The sequence below is a fragment of the Coregonus clupeaformis genome, chromosome 40 (assembly GCF_020615455.1).
Source record: "Coregonus clupeaformis isolate EN_2021a chromosome 40, ASM2061545v1, whole genome shotgun sequence".
NCBI classification, from domain to species: Eukaryota; Metazoa; Chordata; class Actinopteri; order Salmoniformes; family Salmonidae; genus Coregonus; species Coregonus clupeaformis.
Window position 1 is genome coordinate 19,470,090 of NC_059231.1, and position 18,842 is coordinate 19,488,931.

An 18,842-nucleotide genomic window follows, 5' to 3' on the forward strand; every position below is an offset into this window, starting at 1 on the left:
AAGAAAAAGGCAACCAGTGAAGAACAAACACCATTGTAAATACAACCCATATTTCTGTTTATTTATTTTCCCTTTTGTACTTTAACTATTTGCACATTGTTACAACACTGTATATAGCCATAATATGACATTTGAAATGTCTCTATTCCTTTGGAACGTTTGTGAGTGTAATGTTTACTGTTTATTTCTGATTGTTTATTTCACTTTTGTTTATTATCCATTTCACTTGCTTTGGCAATGTAAACATATGTTTCCCATGCCAATAAAGCCATTTGAATTGAACTGAGAGAGAGAGAGAGAGAGAGAGAGAGAGAGAGAGAGAGAGAGAGAGAGAGAGAGAGAGAGAGAGAGAGAGAGAGAGAGAGAGAGAGAGAGAGAGAGAGAGAACTCTGCTTACATTGTGTCCTTTCAACAAATTTAGCTCTAACCTTTCAGAGCCAACTATGCACTGTAGGTCAATCAAGTCAAGGCAACTCAATCCCACATCTCGTGACATTTGTGCGCACGCACTCCCAGCACAATGCAAAAAACACAGGTCAACAGTTTTAGGGTGACGGATGTATACAGTGACCAATGAAAACTCTTAACAGATAACTATTGTCCAATCATAGCGCTAGTTAGAGAAGGCGCGTCCACGAAGGAGTAAGGCACTGCTGCGGGAGATGTAGCTAGCGGCTGAAAGAAGCAGAAAATAGATCATCGCAGTGAAGATGGCAAGAGGTATCCGGGGACTGAGGAGAGCGGTACTAGAATGTATTAAACAGTTACCCGTCACAGCTGGCCGAGAAACACCTAAAAGGATTGGCGTAAGGTAACTGCTGTTCATGTTTTATGTACAATTGTAAAACATGAAAACTGGCAAATAACTTTTTTTTTTACCATAAAAAGTGCTAGCATTAGCCTACCTACAGTTCGCATTTTTCTCGATGAAGCTAAAGTTCGCTAGCAGCTTGTTTGCTTACCTTGTCTCAGCTGCTTTGTGTCAAGCCGGTCAATGGGATTTTCTGGCTCATAAACTAACTTTAGCAAACAACTTTAGTTAGCTTACTTATTTAAGTTATCTAACGTTAGCTAACAGATTCTTATAGCTAGCCAAACATGTCCTTTTAGCTAACTGTTTTGACAACTAATTAGGGCTGCTGCCTGATTGCTAAACGTTAGCTATGGCAGGGTTTCATCATGGCTACTCGGGACACAGTGGGCCCTGGGCATGTGAGGTGGGTTACAAGTTCTGAGAATACCTCTATAATCACACACTTTATTTGTAATAGTTGGTGGAAGATTTGGGTCATGGGAGGATGGTCAATTTCTCATTTGGTTCTCGAACTGAAAACACCGACAGGTGTTCTTGAAAGCATTGTAGTTGAGGTTTGCTACAGTTTGTGCAAATTGTTATTTTATCAATGGCATGTTTACTTTTGGAAGGCTTGTTGGCTAGACTGTCTACTACCTCCTAGTATCAGTCAGTGCCTGGCTGTCTCTGCCTCTGGCTGAAATGGTTAACATGTCAAAGGCATTCATCCAGTTAGCTAAGTGGCTGAAGTTATAGAGATAAGTCTGGACAACTTCCATATCGCCAGCTACCTGTGGTACGCAATCTGTTTTTGGACATTATCTGGGGCTTAACGCCTCGATCACACCGACAGTGTCATTTTTGCAAAATGGTACACGGCATCATATGGATATGTGTGCAACAAAAGTTCAACATTCACATTATGCTACCATTTATGTCAAGCCTCGATCACACCAAGTGTTTTTGTGCAAAATTTTAAGCAGTATCATCTGGATATGTGTTCAACATTCACCTTCTGTTACCATTTCTGTCAAGCCGTCTTCGCATACAGTTTGACTCATACGTTCGATAAATCCAACATATGTAGCACACAGAACGCACTGCAACGCAATGCTGCAAGTCAAATGCAGCGTTCCATCTGAAACGAATGTACTTCTGGTGTACCAAAATGCAATAACACTGTCGGTGTGATCGAGGCATAAAGATGCACTATGCAGCAATCGCTCCGTCATTTCCTGGTGGCTAAAATTCTAATCGTTTGCCTAATTTAAGTTTGTGACAGAACAAGAATCATTGTACCATCCTAACCAGCTGTGAAATATATTTTCAATAACCAAAAATATTGTATTTTCAGCTGTGTGAAGCAGGTGTACAAAACCGAAAGTAAAAGGTGCAAAAACGAAACTTGATCATAGGAAGTATAGAAATATTGCTCATAGAACAGATCTACACTTAGATGTGCTTTCAATTAGAATGACAGATCTATAACTCACATTTCTATGGGAGTTTGGTTGGTCACCCAAAAAGTTACATATTGCAGCTTTAAGGGGCTACAGGTTTTCTTTGTTTGCCTGGCTCTCACATGCATGTGTTAGGTCACTGCCACTTACACCTCAATCACTCCTTCAGTGTCATTGCGCAAAAAGTTAAACATTTACCTTCTGCTACCATTTCTGTTAAGCCATCTACGCATACAGTTTGACGCATACATTCGATAAATCCAACGTATGCACTGCAACTGCCTCTGCAACGCAATGCTGCAAGGCAACCGCAGCGTTCCATTGGAAAATAATGTACTTCTGGTGTACGAAAATGCAATGACGCTGTTGGTGTGATCGAGGCGGTAGGCACTGCCTAGCGGTTGAAACCAAACTCCTAGTTGCACTCCTCACTATGCCAGGAGGATGTTTAGGAAGGTGCTAAATAGTTTATAATTGCACTGGGTCTTAGGAGTTCCCATTCAAAAACACACTGCATCTGCGCAGTAGGCTAATTCAGTAGGTGCTCTTAATCTGATGCGGATTGAAGTTAATTGAACTCACAATTTTATAATTCCTCACACCATTCAGTGCTACACAAAATAACAACATCACGCTGCAAAGTGACATAATACCCGATCTGGTGGTGATAATAACTGTACTGTAGTCCAATCATGCCTCCCCAATGCCGGCCTCCAGGGACGTTGTGTCCCCATGTGTCAATCACCAGCCAGGTGCAGCGGTGGCTAAGCTGCTGGCACCTGGCAGATGGCCATCATCTGTTTCTGTCAGGGACACAGCTGCCACCACAAGCATGTTCTCCACTGACGCTCCTCTCTCCTCAGCCAGACAGAATGCAGCTATCATGTCTTTCACTATGATCCCACCGGCTCCTACTCTTCAGTTATTTGGGATTTACAGCATTTCATTTGATTCAGTTGTCCAATTGTTGTGTGTATTGGTGTGCATATTGCCTTTCAATGGAATTAAACCACTGTTTGAATAGTCCTAGGTGTGTGTTGAGGTTGTCCTCTGAGTCAGACAGAGATTCCCTAAGGGGCAAAGGTGTTTTCTGACTCAGTCTTTTTTGCAAGTTTAAAAAAAAGTTTTTATTTTCCTGGGGACTGGTTTCAACCACATTAGCACAGAGTGAGAAAGTAGGCTATGGTTGTCACTGGGGCAGCAGCAGTTGCAGGTGTGCTCACCGTGCAGAATTCAGTGTGATTGCTTACTGAACTGGATCTGAACTGAAAATGTGACAAACCTGGAGGACCCTGTGTCTTTCTCAGCTTCAAGCCTCTGTAGCTGACAATCCTTTCTTTAGGCTAGTCACATAGAGGGGAAATCCGACCCTAGTTAAGCGGGCGTAAATGGAATGTAGCTAATTTTCTTTGTTATGCACTTTTCTCTCTGCCTATTCTGACCTTGAACTTAAACATGAGAATAGCATGCTATAGACCCGCTATTCGTTGGGGGTGGAGATCGAATAAATTAGGGTGTGTCTACAGATACGCTGTATTCTGACCTTGACTCAATTCCACCACCTTTACGTGCGATGAATAAGGTCGAGCAACCTGTCGGTTCCAAGTGGAACAAATAACCCCATTCTCCTGTACTGTAATTTACAACTTGATAAGAGGTAAAGGAGTAAGCAGTTTGGATAAGGGGATTGTAAATATAAATGACAATTGTTTTAGATCTATTTTACCTTATGGTCGCTGGAGACAAATGTGAAACCAGTCACATGGCAGCAAACTGAAGCATATCAACACATCACCTTTTCCACAGTGAAGTTTAAGAAATGTTGGCCTTATAACTTGGGATGAAATTTTGAGACATTTACATTTTAGTCATTTAGCAGACGCTCTTATCCAGAGCGACTTACAGTTAGTGAGTGCATAAATGTTTTTTTCATACTGGTCCCCCGTGGGAAACGAACCCACAACCCTGGCGTTGAAAACGCCATGCTCTACCAACTGAGCTACACGGGACTACAAGCTATAGGTTTCTTTAGCCAAGCACAAATGATAGTATAGTGCCAAACCTACTGAGTTGATTTATGATTTCTATAATGTTTTAATTATATGCCCAGACTTTTCACTGTATTTTTAGTTTGTTTTACAGAGCAAAATTCCGCAAGTATAGCCAAGGCATGTAGTGGTTGACTTTGCATATTTATAGTTACTGGTAGCTTGTGGAAAGGGATTCAAAGCAGTTGATCTTAGTAACAAACAAACACTACCTGTTTTCACCAGAAAATGTCCTGTTCCTTTTAACCGTTTTTTGCTGTGTGGATGTATTGGCCCCTTCACATGGTTGTTTGTTTTGTAAACGTCTGCAGTGTGAGAACATGAGCTCAGAGACCTCTGATGAACCATTGGCCACTTACATTGATCTTGACATAGTCAGCTTTGATCTAACTTTATTAAAAGCGCACCCTGCAGGCTCTGACAACCTGCAGCAGCCGAGTGTAAAGTTTAGAATCCCGTACATACGCAGAATGTTTGGTTGTTCAGCTATTGGGAAGAGGCATCCAGAGAATTCGGCCATGCAGACAGTCTGTACATAGGAATTCGACACTTAGTAATTGGCCCCTTAGAAATGATTGTGAATGTGACGCTGAGATGTGACAATCCAGTGTGTCTGGCAAACTGGCAAATGATAGGCCCTTATGTTTTTCTCAGACTCTGACGCACCTCTCTCTCCTTGTTTTGGAACAGATATCTCTCCTCATGTGGGATCCTGATGACGCGGGTGCCACCCCTCCTGGGGGTCATGCCCGGGTCCAGAGTCATCGTGGCCCCCACCCACTCCTTCTTCAACCTGGCTGACACCTTCAACAAGAGGAAGGAGTACTCCGAGAGACGCATCATGGGGTCAGTCACTGTGCCTCCTCCTTGAAATCAGACCTGCCTCTGCCTGGGTTCAAATACTGTTTGAAATCTACTTTAGCCTACCTGGAATGCCAGGTGGTCATGGTTTGGGAGTTTTCTATTGGTTCCATTGCAACAGGCAAGTTCACTGGAGCACAGACAAAGTAGCCTATTTGAAATTATTTCAAATAGTATTTAAACCCAAGTCTGCCTCCTAGAAATGAATATAGATACTCTGGTTTCTCAATGTATTATCTGTCCTGCTCCCGCCAATGACTCTCTCACGTATCCAGTGAAGGTCATAATCACTAAATCTTACGCTATTTAAAGCAACCCACTCTGTGTTCCAGGCTAGTTGCCAGGCTGTTATGTAATGATTGGGTGGGAAATTGCAATAGTCTGACTGGCTGAATTTAGTTAGTCCCCGGGCCAGTTGATACATGGGGGCAGAGAATGTCAATCATCACTGTTAAGTAAGTCTTCTTCTGTTGACAACCTCCACCTACATTACAAATAGAATTTAACTTAAGGTCAGAGTTTGGAGGACTATTGGGTTATATGGGACTCTTTCCTCCTTCCTCTGTTAGAGATGTTGACCCAGGCCTCCTCTCTTTGTCAGGTACTCTATGTTGGAGATGTATGAAGTGGTAGCTGGGGTGGAGAACTACCTTCATTTCGTTCCCTGGTGTAAGAAGTCTGACGTGGTGTTCCGGCGCTCAGGATTCTGCAAGGCCAAGCTGACTGTGGGCTTCCCCCCTGTAGTGGAGAACTACACCTCGTTGGTCACCACAGTGCGCCCCCACCTGGTCAAGGTAAGGCACTGCATGTAATGTCTGGTATCTCCCACCACTACTGTATCTGCAGTGAGGGTACCTGGATAGGTATAAGGTGAGCAGCTGTGATGTAGATGGACACCGGGTATGTGCCAGGCTGTCTTAATTGCAGTTGGGTTGAATAGATCAGCTGTCACATCGTCTGGAGAAGTGTTTAGCATCTCAGGAACTACATAAATATTATATAGCTATCTTATGAGATTCGTAGCGCGCCTTTTAATAAAGACGAGCTGGAATGCAGCCACTGTGGTTATATCAGCAGTCTGACCTGTGTGTTGACCCCCAGGCTGCCTGTTCAGACGGTAAGCTCTTCAACCACCTGGAGACGGTGTGGCGCTTCAGCCCTGGCCTCCCTGGCTACCCTCGCACCTGCACTGTTGACTTCTCTGTAAGTACCTCAACACACTGCACTGTGGGTGTACAGGTGTGGGTGTCATGGTTTGTGTATCTTATGTGTGTCCATATACGGTTCAAGTCGGAAGTTTACATGCACTTAGGTTGGAGTCATTAAAACTTGTTGTTCAACCACTCCACAAATTTCTAGTTAACAAACTATAGTTTTGGGAAGTCGGTTAGGACATCTACTTTGTGCATGACACAAGTAATTTTTCCAACAATTGTTTACAGACAGATTATTTCACTTATAATTCACTATCACAATTCCAGAGGGTCAGAAGTTTACATACACTAAGTTGACTGTGCCTTTTTTAAACAGCTTGGAAAATTCCAGAAAATAATGTCATGGCTTTAGAAGCTTCTGATAGGCTAATTGACATAATTTGAGTCAATTGGAGGTGTACCTGTGGATGTATTTCAAGGCCTACCTTCAAACTCAGTGCCTCTGCTTGACATCATGGGAAAATCAAAAGAAATCAGCCAAGACCTCAGAAAAACAATTGTAGACCTCCACAAGTCTGGTTCACCCTTGGGAGCAATTTCCAAACGCCTGAAGGTACCACATTCATCTGTACAAACAATAGTACGCAATTATAAACTCCATGGGGCCACGCAGCCATCATACCGCTCAGGAAGGAGACGCGCTCTGTCTCTTAGAGATTAACGTACTTTGGTGCGAAAAGTGCAAATCAATCCCAGAACAACAGCAAAGGACCTTGTGAAGATGCTGGAGGAAACGGGTACAAAAGTATCTATATCCACAGTAAAACGAGTCCTATATCGACATAACCTGAAAGGCCACTCAGCAAGGAAGAAGCCACTGCTCCAAAACCGCCATAAAAAAGCCAGACTACGGTTTGCAACTGCACATGGGGACAAAGATCATACTTTTTGGAAAAATGTCCTCTGGTCTGATGAAACAAAAATAGAACTGTTTGGCCATAATGACCATCGTTATGTTTGGAGGAAAAAGGGTGTGGCTTGCAAGCCGAAGAACACCATCCCAACTGTAAAGCACGGGGGTGGCAGCATCATGCTGTGGGGGTGCTTTGCTGCAGGAGGGACTGGTGCACTTCACAAAATAGATGGCATCATGAGGAAGGAAAATGATGTGGATATATTGAAGCAACATCTCAAGACATCAGTCAGGAAGTTAAAGCTTGGTCGCAAATGGGTCTTCCAAATGGACAATGACCCCAAGCATACTTCCAAAGTTGTGGCAAAATGGCTTAAGGACAACAAAGGCAAGGTATTGGAGTGGCCATCACAAAGCCCTGACTTCAATCCTATAGAAAATCTGTGGGCAGAACTGAAAAAGCGTTTGCGAGCAAGGAGGCCTACAAACCTGACTCAGTTACACCAGCTCTGTCAGGAGGAATGGGCCAAAATTCACCCAACTTATTGTGGGAATCTTGTGGAAGGCTATCCGAAACATTTAACCCAAGTTAAACAATTTAAAGGCAATGCTACCAAATACTAATTGAGTGTATGTAAACTTCTGGTAATGTGATGAAATAAATAAAAGCGGAAATAAATCATTCTCTCTACTATTATTCTGACATTTCACATTCTTAAAATGAAGTGGTGATCCTAACTGACCTAAGACAGGGAATCTTTACTAGGATTAAATGTCAGGAATTGTGAAAAACTGAGGTTAAATGTATTTGGCTAAGGTGTATGTAAACTTCCGACTTCAACTGTATGTGTCTGCTTAAGAGCTAGCTATCTATTTCTGCTATCTTTGGCACAGTTTTTCTCACACACATGCATGTATACAATATCATATGTCTAGATCACTTTCTCACCCAAACTCCCACTCTCCGTCTCTCCTCTCTCCAGATCTCCTTTGAGTTCCGCTCCCTGCTGCATTCCCAGCTGGCCACAGTTTTCTTTGACGAGGTGGTGAAGCAGAACGTGTCCGCATTTGAGAGGCGGGCCGGTAAACTGTATGGAGCACAGACCATGATCCCCAGAGAGCTCATGTTTCATGAGGTCCACCACACGTAGCGCGCCCCAACGGGTCATCATCTTTCTACACACACACACACACAGTCACACACACACAGTCAGCAATGGCAGGGAGAGCGAGAGGGGGGGAAGAAAGAGTGAAGGGAGGCGGGAGGAGAGAAGAGGTTATGTGCCTGAACGCTGCAGTACCTTATCAGAACACGACCAATTATTTTATTCCCATTAACTGCTTGTGGCTGGATTCTGTCCCCCTCCCTACCCCCAAAATACCCTACTCCTCTCCTCAAACATACATCACTCTTCCTCCCCCCAATACCACCATGGTCTCCTCCCGGTGACCCCCTCAACCCAAAGAAACCATCAGCACCTCTGGCCAGTAGGCACGCCCCATAGCTTAGTGCTGTCCCCATGCGGTGGGCACAGGTCAAGACAGGGCTTATAATAGCCATCTTGTGGAGATCTCTTCTGCTAGTGAAAGGCTGTGTGTAAGGTACTATGGTAGAGAGATCAGGGGAAAGGGACTGGGCTTCTTATGTCCTGATCAGGCCAAGAGGTTGTGAAGGCCCATCCAAGATATGACACGTGCATTACGTTATTCTAACAAACCTATCACTTAACATACATTATAAACTGGGTGGTTTGAGCCCTGAATGCTGATTTGGCTGAAGTGACAAAGCATTTATTTTTACTGCTCTAATTACGTTGGTAACCAGTTTATAAAAGCAATAAGGCTCCTCTGGGGTTTGTGGTATATGGCTAATATTTCACGGCTAAGGGCTGTATTCAGGCACTCCGCGTTGCGTCGTCCCTAAGAACAGCCCTTAACCGTGGTATATTGGCCATATACCACACCCCCTCACGCTTTATTGCTTAAGTAGCCTAATGCTAGGTTGTCATGTGGATAAGATGGAGGCTGGGGAATCAAAAGATCAGCTTGTACATCAGAATGTTTTCACGAAAAAGGGACAGAAGCAGGTTTGTCACTGTCCTTGAATGAAGTGTGAGCACTTGGAAGATCGATGTTTCCTAAAGGAATGTCGCAACACTGCTGAGCAGGTGTATACATACTGCCATGCCTACCGATACACACCTGTTCAAGAGGTGCTGTGTTGCAACAATGTTACTGGGGACAGTTCTGCTGCACCCCATATAGCACCTTGTTCTCTAATGACCATGGGAGCCATGTTGTTTAGCAGAGTTCGGTTATGGCACTTGCTTTTAAAGTGTGCAATATCATAACGCGTTTGGTTTTTAAATGCAGCTACTTTTTCGCTAGAGATATCCACTGTTTAAAAGGGCCCAGACTGGCTAGGCAGGGGACAGGGTTGTCCACTCTGGCTAAACTGTCTGTCTGCATCTGAAATGGCACCCTATTCCCTATACAATGTACCCATAGGGCTCTGGTCAAAAGTAGTTCACTATATGTACTACGTTTGACCAAAAGTAGTACACTATAAAGGGAATAAGGTACCATTTTGGATGCAGCTTGTGTCTGCCAGTCAGAATACTTGCTGTCACAGTGAGGTATCTCACTTTTACACCTTTCACCCAGTGGCTTTTGACCTGGTCCTAGTGGCATCATATTTATATTTTGTTCTATAACCTTATGCATTCTACTCATATAATGATATTTATGAAGATGATTATAAGAACGCGTGTACATATTGTTTTAAGACCACAGATGAGAAAAGAGTGCACACTGAACTTGCTGACATAACTATAATTTCTGTTATGTTTTGGGGATTGGGTTTTATAGTGCATACGGAGGTGTTTCAATGAGTGTCAAATGGGTGAAGATGTATCGACTGCATGGTTTATAAACTATTTTTATATTTTAAGAAGTCTGAGTGGTTTTTGTGTGTGGAGTTCAAATTGCACAGTTAATGTATACTCCTGAACATTTAATGGGGAAGTCAGTTTCGGCGCTATGTGCCTTCCTCAGGTTTGGAATAGTCAACATCTGGTTGGTTTCAACTGGTTCACGAACTTCATAGGCTCATGGTTGGTTGACCATTGGACAAAATAGAGGGAATCATGAGAGCGGTAAAAATATAACTTACATTAAGTTATGGGAGTTGGTTATGACTCCTGCTGGACAAATACAGAACCACATGCACAAGAGGAAACAATTGTCCTAAGGACAGAAATGCTGTAACAAAATACCATAACGACAGGTTGCCTGGCCAGAGACATATGGCCCTTTTTGAGCCAAGATACTGATACTACATATTTAACAGGACAGCACATAGACTAGGGCTCTCCAACCCTGTTCCTAGAGAGCTACCCTCATGTACATTTTTACTCCAACACCAGTTGTAACTAACCTGATTTATCAACTAGCTAATTATTAGAATCAGGTGCGCTAGATAAGGGTTGGAGTGAGAACCTACAGGACGGTAGTACTCCAGGAACAGGGTTGGCGAGCCCTGACATGGACGATCACCATTGACGTAGTTAACTATTTAGTTCAGGGCTGCCCAACCTTCTTCCTGGAGATCTACCGTCCTGTGGGTTCAGACCAACCCTAATTTAACACACCTGATTCTACTTATTAGCTGCTCAACAAGACCTTAACTAGCTGAATCAGATATGCTAAATTAGGGTTGGACTGAACCTACAGGACAATAGATCTCCAGGAAGAGGGTTGGGCAGCCCTGATTGTTTTCTGTCAGAATTCCAGTTCAGTATGTCTGGCATCGTACTTTGAAATCAGCAGATATTCTGAAGTTTTGTTAATAGAAAAGCACAATACTCTTCTTCCTTCAGAACATTTGATTTTATTAAATAAAAACTGTCTACATTGTACAAAACACAAATGATCACGGTTGGTTGTTTGCAAAGAAATAATGTACTGGAGGAAAAAGTGTATCATTGTGAAGTAGCACAGCGTAACACTTCTTAAACACACGGTAGTTTGTAGCACCTATTGAACACAGTAAATACATGTAGGCTAAACATCAATGAGCAGTAAGTACAAATCCAGTCATGAGGACATCAATGGGTTTCACATTAACTTGTGACTTGGACCATCACTGGCCCAAACTGCTGTAACTAGTCCAACCAACCCAAGCCGTCAACCTCAAACTGCCCCCTCCCTCTGCTAGAAAGACATTCAGCTATTTTAATGCACATTAGCAGTCCACTCCGCTAAATTACTAGTAAACGAGGCACTCTTATCCAATCATAAAGGTTGTGTTTCTTAGTATAAGGTATATAGAATTCATCTTTCAGTTCTAGAATATTTGAGTATTGAAATCAGACACACCAAAAGAAAGCTCATGCTCAGCAAGAATTATTTTATTTGTATTAACTCAACTGAAAAGGTTAGTTCCTCCCAACATTACGTGGGTGAAACAGGACAAAACGGATTAAAAAAAACAAATTAACAATGTTACGACAAATTGACAGTGGCATTTCTGCCCAAGTTTCCTTTCTCCAGCAAACCCCCATATATATATATACACTGTGTTATATCTGCCTTATCTTTAACTTCAGGAAGTTACAGTAGTACAAACACTTCCATTTGATAGAATTATCAATACCAGCATTGCATTCGCATCTTTCATAATCGACAGTGAATATTCTGCATGTTGCTGATGGATGATGAGACGGCCATGTTTGTGAGGTAAACTGGGGGGGCATCATCGGGGCAGACTGGGGTTTATCAGAGCCTCAGTCAGATGGGTAGAGGGACGGAGAGAGGCTGAGCAAGGACAGGCTGGTCTGGTCATTCAGAGGGGGAGAGAGGCTGAGCGAGGACAGGCTGGTCTGGTCTTCCAGAGGGTGGAGGGGAGACAATCAGCAGAAATAGTGTGGTTCATCCATTTGCAGCTCCAACAAAACTCACGGCCAGTCAGTTTGGGCAAGTCTGGGGGTTGGAGGAACAATTTGCCCCCGAGCCCCACGCTGCCATTAAGTCTGTACAGCGCTTTGAGGTGGGCCTTAGAACATGCCACCACCCATTCCTCCCATGCCTCCCATTCCACCCATGCCTCCTGGCGTGCCACCCTCTTTCTCATCCTTGGGCAGCTCTGTGACCACACACTCAGCGGTGGAGAGCAGGGATGCAACACCTGCAGCATCCATTAGTGCAGTCCTCACCACCTGTAGGGGGAGACAGACTCAATCCTTGTTGTAATACTGACATACACCAGGAGGGCGCAAGAGCACTTTAGTATCAGCCATTTTCTGTCTACGCAACTTCAGTCTAGCCGAAGCATACACCGTAATGCGAGTAGAAAACCTTATTGCAGCAATTAATTAATCTTGTATGAATTCAAATTCATATAACTTTGCCAACATTAGTGCTGTACATTTCCCATCACTATAAAATGAACCAGTCTTCATATTTTTGGTATGCTGGGTGAATGACAGCGAAATGACAGTGTAGTGCCGAGCTGAAGCATGCATACCTTGGTGGGGTCGATGATACCCTTCTCTACCATGTTGACGTACTCTCCCTCCATGGCATCATAGCCGATCTCCACCGCGGCCTGAAGGATCTTCTCTACCACTAGAGAGCCCTCCACACCAGCGTTCTTAGCAATTGTCATGGCTGGCACACGCAGGGCTCGTCTGATGATGTCAATTCCTATAGAGAGGAAGCGATATACCAAGTTAAGCTACAATACTTATCTGCCCAAAAGGAAAATGGAACATATCCCGCCACTCCCATGTGACCAGATGAAAACCTTTTGGCATGTTAGGTAAAGATCAAGAATAGGAACTCAACTTACCAATCTTCTGGTCAGCGTTGATGGGCACAAGGGCATCTAGTGCAGGGATTGAGCGCAGCAGGGCACAGCCACCCCCGGGCACGATGCCCTCCTCCACAGCGGCCCTGGTGGCATTCAGGGCGTCGGTCACACGGTCCTTCTTCTCATTCACCTCCACATCACTCGTTCCTCCCACCTGAAACAAAACAGTCAGTGGGTGACACTTTCTCTTTCATGCATGGTGGATACAGAAGCAAATGTAAATCCTGTCTCAGAGTAGGAATCTCCTAATGTCAACTCATCCTACCTTATTTATTTTTGTATTTTTACTCCATACACAAAGCTTATACATACAAACAACTTACAGACGCACACGAACTACATTTCATCTGCCCAGACCCACATGCATTATTGTTTGCCACTTGGCCTTAAATTGTATCCATTTATTTTTCCCAGTCGCCCATGCCACTTCAATATTTAAATAATAAATCATTTGATTTTTCCATTGTGTTAATGATGGCGGATTGACTGATTTCCAAGTTTTTAGTATACGTTTTATCAAAATGAGTGATGAGAAGTGAATCGCCAGCCCATTGGGTATAGTCTAGGCTTATTTCATAAGGCTGGACAAAACTTTGACAATATTCAGGGACATTAAAAAGGACTAAACAAATGTAATGAAATCATACTGCCATCTATCCCTTTTCTTAAGATCTCCCTCTTCAATCATGTCCCCCTCCATACAGCCCCCCCTTCTCCTCTGACCTTGAGCACAGCCACTCCGTCAGACAGCTTGGCCAGCCTCTCGCTGAGCTTCTCCTTCTCGTAGTCGCTGGTGGTGTTCTCCAGCTGCTCAGCGATCTGAGCCTGCCTCTTCTCGATGGCCGCCGTGTCTCCCTTACCCTTCAGCAGCATGGTGTCGTCCTTGGTCACTGACACCTCGCCCACCTGGCCAAAGTCATGGGCCTGGATGTCCTCCAGGGCAATGCCCACCGCCTCGTCACCAAACACCTGAGGAAGAGCGAGGAGGGATCTCAGTAAAGGAAGGGCAGGATTCGAACAGGTAGTCATTGGCCCTGATAGAATATTTCAAAATGGCGTCCATCTTTCAAGAGAGGGATGGAGGGTGCACTTTACCATGATTAGAACAGGGCTATTCCGTCCCGAGTTAAACCCTTAACCATGGGATAAGCAAGACTATGCAACATTTCTAGTCATTGATTGGTGAATCACGCCAGTGCAGAAGTGTCTGAAACCAAGCGTCCCTGCCTGCCGTGGGATGCTGACAGACAGGGATAGTAGGAGACATGTTTCTGTGTGCAGGGGGAACGACAGAACAGCACTGAACAAGCTGTACTGTAACTTATCCTGCTTTCCCCTATTCATTTTCCCAAGTAGTGATTGACTGATAGAAGTATGGGTGGTTACAGTGTAAAGTGTTCTTACAGTAGAAATGGATTGATGTCCGTATAGGGTGATTAGTGTAAAGTGTGCTTACAGTGCCACCGGTGGCGACGGCGATGTCGTGCAGCTGGGCCTTCCTGTTGTCTCCAAAGCCTGGGGCCTTGACTGCCACCACCTGTAGTCCCACCTTCAGCCTAAAGACAGAGCAGAGGTTAATATAACACACAAACTGACACCACCCAGCATCTACACATAGAAAGAGGGCAGGAATAACAAAATTGTCTTCAGCTTTATTTTGAGGTTGACTCTTCAGTTATAAATAAATACCCAGAGCTGAATGATGTTGGAGTTATATATCAGTGTAGGCATGTGAGCTGGTTGTGTCCCATTGGCCCAGGTGCTCAGTCAGTGTTGGAAAGGTCCTTAAAAACAGGTCCTTAACCTCAAGGGTGTTTACTGGTTAAATAAAGGACAGACTGGCCTGTTGAGGACAAGGGCCTCTATTCACAAAGAGTCTGAGCAGGATTGCTTATCTAGGATCATGTCCCTCTGTGCATAGAATTATGATCTAAAATCCCAAACTGATCCCAGATCAGAACTGCTACTCTGAGACACAGGGTGCTAAAGGAACAAGGAACTGACCTGTTGAGAACCAGGGTGCTGAGGGCCTCTCCGTCCACGTCCTCGGCCACGATGACCAGAGGTTTGCGGTGCTGGTTGGCCAATTCCAGGGCAGGGACGATGCTCTGGACAGTAGAGATCTTCTTCTCACTCAGCAACACATAGGCATCCTGGAACTCACACTTCTGGCCTGAGGGGCAGAGATGAGGGAGAAAGGTCATGTAAAAGCTCCAAAATGGCCATATGTGGAGCATCAAGATCATAAAAATCCATTATATCTGTAGAGCATCTTTTCATCTTAAAGCCCCAAAATAGCTGGGCTTGGTGGTGGGGTCATGGCAGAGACGGGACCTTACCTTTGGCTGAGTTGATGAAGTAAGGGGAGATGTATCCTCGGTCGAACTTCAGCCCCTCAATGATCTCCAGCTCATCATGCAGGGTTTTGCCATCCTTGACAGTGATGACTCCCTTGCGGCCCACTTTCTTCATGGCATTGGAGATGATGGTGCCGATCTCCACGTCTCCATTAGCAGAGATGGTGGCCACCTACCAGACAGAACACAGATCATTGAAAACTTGACATTCACCATCAAAAAGGATATAATATAAATATTGCATCCATCTCTATTAAATAATTATTTGAATAGATATGAATTTATGAGAATATTGACTTATTTGATCAATCCATATTCTTAACACAATTGGTTACCTGGGCAATCTCCTCAGGTGTGGTGACTGGCTTAGACATCCTCTTCAGCTCAGCAATGACGGTCTCCACAGCCAGCATGACGCCACGGCGGATCTCCACAGGGTTAGCTCCTTTACTGATGGTGTCAAAGCCCTCCTTGGCGATGGCTCTGGCCAGCACAGTGGCGGTGGTGGTGCCATCTCCTGCTTCCTCGTTAGTATTGTTGGCCACATCCTGGACCAGCTTGGCACCGATGTTCTGGTACTTGCACTTCAGGTCGATGGCCTTGGCTACAGTGACGCCGTCCTTGGTCACCTTGGGGCTGCCCCAGCTCTGCTCAATGATGACTGTACGACCCTGCAGGGATGCGGCAAAGGATACAGCTCAAAACACTTGTGTTCAGTTGTTCCTGGCACACCGTGGTGCACAGGGTTCTTCGGGCATAAATAAGATTCAAATAAAAAGTGGAACAATAATTAATTGGTTATACTTAGCAATTTCATACATCCCACAAAATCTGGGTGAAATTTAAATCTTACAGAATTGTATATATTTTATTTGGCACCCCAATACTAGAAGGTGTAGTCATAGCAACGCCCTCCTCCTACCTTGGGTCCCATGGTGACGGCGACAGCATCAGCCAGCAGATCCACTCCCTTCAGCATCATGGCCCGAGCATCGGCTCCAAACTTGACGTCCTTGGCATAGGCTCGGGTGAGGTGGGGGGCCAGGGCCCTGCAGACTGGCCTCATCTGTCTCATCACTGTGGGTAGACGCAGCATCTCTGGAGGGGTGGGGGGCCGATAAAGAAAAAATTTGAAATGACATAGGGCCCACAATTACCAATCATTCAGTCACAGAGCAGCCAATGCACTTTATTTAATACATCATAGTCAACTCAAATAACACGTGTCTTGTATCAACAGCTGTTGGCTATCTTGTCTTCATTTTAATATACAGTTAAATTGTTGGTAATATCTCAAAGTAGCAAACAAGAGTCCATATTTGCCCTGTAACAAATGAACCTTCTGGATCATTCCTAAGACACCTTCTACCCCCTCCCCCGGCCCATATGTCACATAATGACAATGTCTGGAAGTGACAAAACAAGCTATACAGTACAACCTATTGGCCGTTCATGGTACAGCAATAATTAATAAATGAATTACATTTACATTTTAGTCATTTAGCAGACGCTCTTATCCAGAGCGACTTACAGTTAGTGAATACATATTTTTTTATACTGGCCCCCCGTGGGAATCAAACCCACAACCCTGGCGTTGCAAACGCCATGCTCTATCAACTGAGCTACATCCCTGCCGGCCATTCCCTCCCCTACTCTGGACGACGCTGGGCCAATTGTGCGCCGCCCATGATGAAATGAATGATGGTATACCCATGATGAAATACCCCTGAAAATCTCAAGGACAAAAAGGACATGAGCAACACCACAAGCAAATGTGTTTGAAGTCGCTCTGGATAAGAGAGTCTGCTAAATGACGAAAATTTAAATGTAAATCTCGCAGAAAGAAAGAAAATATCAATCTTATTTAGTAGATCATGATAGTCTCAAAGGGAACACGTCAAAAGGACGGAATCTGAATAAACTGTCACAGTAGTCTATCATAAATTAGCCTACATTTTGGCAGAATTTCTTGGTCTATATAACCCAAATCAAGGGCTGAGGACAACATTATGCACATTTCTCAAGGTCCTGAGAACAAGTAGCATAAGGAGGGTACTTTAGCGACCTGATTCCATTTCCAGCACGCTATTGCACTGGGTTGTGCATCTCTGATTACAAATTAATAATCTGAGACGTTCATTTGGAATCGTTAATTATTTCTGTGATGGGGCGTTTGCTGAAATTTGCTACATCGTGACTGATAAATGTCTCGAACCGGTCTTCTCCTGATTCTCCCCACGTGTGCTCAGGTCATGCGTCACAAGGTCAAAATCGCACAGCCTACGGCGTTTGCGCAGTAAATGCCTTACCTCAATGAATGAACTACTGAAGGAATTAAAAGTGTACTTGTACTAAAAATGCCCAGCACAAGCATTATTTGTCAAATAAAGTTACATACGACAAACATTTATATTGCAGCCCCGAGGTAGCCATTTACTAGCTATTCCAAATTGATTTTGGATAGGCATTTAGAAAAAAGGATGTTGACACAAGACTGGGACTGCGTTCATGTTTCACGCCTGTATGTAGTTTTATATAATTCTGACTGAGAAAAATGCAGATTGAGTGAACTTTCTTTTTTTCTAGATAGGTTTAGTAATCTTTTGGAATTAGGCCTAGTTGTGATGGTGACCAAATATATTTTAGGGATAGTTAGCATGTCATGATGACATGAGTCAACGTTAACGTAAATTTTTTAGCCATCTATCATTATTGAATTAAGAATAGAGCACATTACAATATCTAAATGAACGTGAAAACAATTAACATTAGCTATGCAAGAACCAATGCATTAACTAACTAGCTCAAATCAAAAGCTGTAATATTAGCTAGCTAGCTACCAATTCAACTTACCAAATAGATCGACTTATGGAAAGTACTGGAGTAATGACAGACAAGTAGCGTTGCAATAATGACCAGTGCCTGATATTCAGGGCCATTAGGATGTAAATTACCATTACCAACTAGCATGGCTACTTATTTGACTGTCCTTGCTGGAGAGGCTTGAAAATACTAACGATGCTAGCAAAAGCATGACGATTGAGACAGTTAATTATGCTGTTTAGATTGATGCGCATCAAGCTCTACAAAGATTTATAAAGACATAATAGTACTTACTTGTTGTTTGAATGATTTTAGGGTGGCACAATTTGGTCGTCTGAAGAAGACGGAATGATATAGCGTAGAGAAGAACGGCCAGAGGTGTGGTGCAATCGAACTTCAGAGAGACAGCGCTGCACATGGCCTTTTGCATCCGGGTAATTTACTGGTCCGCCCCAAAACATGCATAGTAGAAATATAAATTAAATTAGCTGAAATTGGGTGAAGTTTTGTATCATATGTATTTTATTTTAAATGAATGGGCTATCTATGTGCATGCATAAGGTA

At 43.7% G+C, this 18,842-nt stretch overlaps 2 protein-coding genes and 1 non-coding gene across 4 annotated transcripts; 1 reads left to right on the forward strand and 2 right to left on the reverse strand.

The window, feature by feature from the left end:
• The first annotated feature begins 635 nt into the window (after positions 1–635).
• LOC121554865 (coenzyme Q-binding protein COQ10 homolog B, mitochondrial) lies at positions 636–9,034 on the forward strand. The gene is made up of 5 exons (XM_041868579.2): positions 636–811; positions 4,992–5,147; positions 5,764–5,956; positions 6,264–6,365; positions 8,213–9,034. The coding sequence occupies exons 1-5, from the start codon at positions 711–713 to the stop codon at positions 8,378–8,380; spliced, it is 720 nt and encodes a 239-aa protein (XP_041724513.1). The 5' UTR covers positions 636–710; the 3' UTR covers positions 8,381–9,034.
• A 2,583-nt stretch (positions 9,035–11,617) lies between these two features.
• On the reverse strand, positions 11,618–18,723 carry LOC121554864 (60 kDa heat shock protein, mitochondrial). 2 transcript variants are annotated; one of them, XM_041868577.2, is made up of 10 exons: positions 18,573–18,723; positions 16,378–16,553; positions 15,791–16,126; positions 15,438–15,627; positions 15,103–15,271; positions 14,555–14,654; positions 13,822–14,067; positions 13,078–13,252; positions 12,754–12,932; positions 11,618–12,445 (listed from the first exon to the last, which is right to left on the reverse strand). In XM_041868577.2, exons 1-10 carry the CDS (start codon positions 18,706–18,708, stop codon positions 12,284–12,286), a joined length of 1,869 nt encoding a protein of 622 aa, XP_041724511.1. In that variant the 5' UTR covers positions 18,709–18,723; the 3' UTR covers positions 11,618–12,283. The 2 variants fall into 2 exon arrangements, with proteins under 2 accessions (XP_041724511.1, XP_041724512.1); XM_041868578.2 differs by having other exon boundaries at positions 16,378–16,570; positions 18,573–18,654.
• Positions 14,302–14,430, reverse strand: LOC121555206. The gene has a single exon (XR_005997850.1). It is a non-coding gene; the product is annotated as a small nucleolar RNA SNORA63 (small nucleolar RNA).
• Positions 18,724–18,842: the final 119 nt, after the last annotated feature.

Bases quoted from the DNA above. Each gene is read 5' to 3' on its own strand.
- LOC121554865 (XM_041868579.2), top strand. From the start codon at position 711: ATGGCAAGAGGTATCCGGGGACTGAGGAGAGCGGTACTAGAATGTATT. The intron at 812-4,991 runs GTAACTGCTGTT...GTTTTGGAACAG, and splicing joins CCTAAAAGGATTGGCGTAAG to ATATCTCTCCTCATGTGGGA. The intron at 5,957-6,263 runs GTAAGGCACTGC...GTTGACCCCCAG, and splicing joins TGCGCCCCCACCTGGTCAAG to GCTGCCTGTTCAGACGGTAA.
- LOC121554864 (XM_041868577.2), bottom strand. From the start codon at position 18,708: ATGCAAAAGGCCATGTGCAGCGCTGTCTCTCTGAAGTTCGATTGCACC. The intron at 15,628-15,790 runs GTAACCAATTGT...TCTGTCTGGTAG, and splicing joins CACCTGAGGAGATTGCCCAG to GTGGCCACCATCTCTGCTAA. The intron at 14,655-15,102 runs GTCAGTTCCTTG...CTCTGTCTTTAG, and splicing joins AGCACCCTGGTTCTCAACAG to GCTGAAGGTGGGACTACAGG.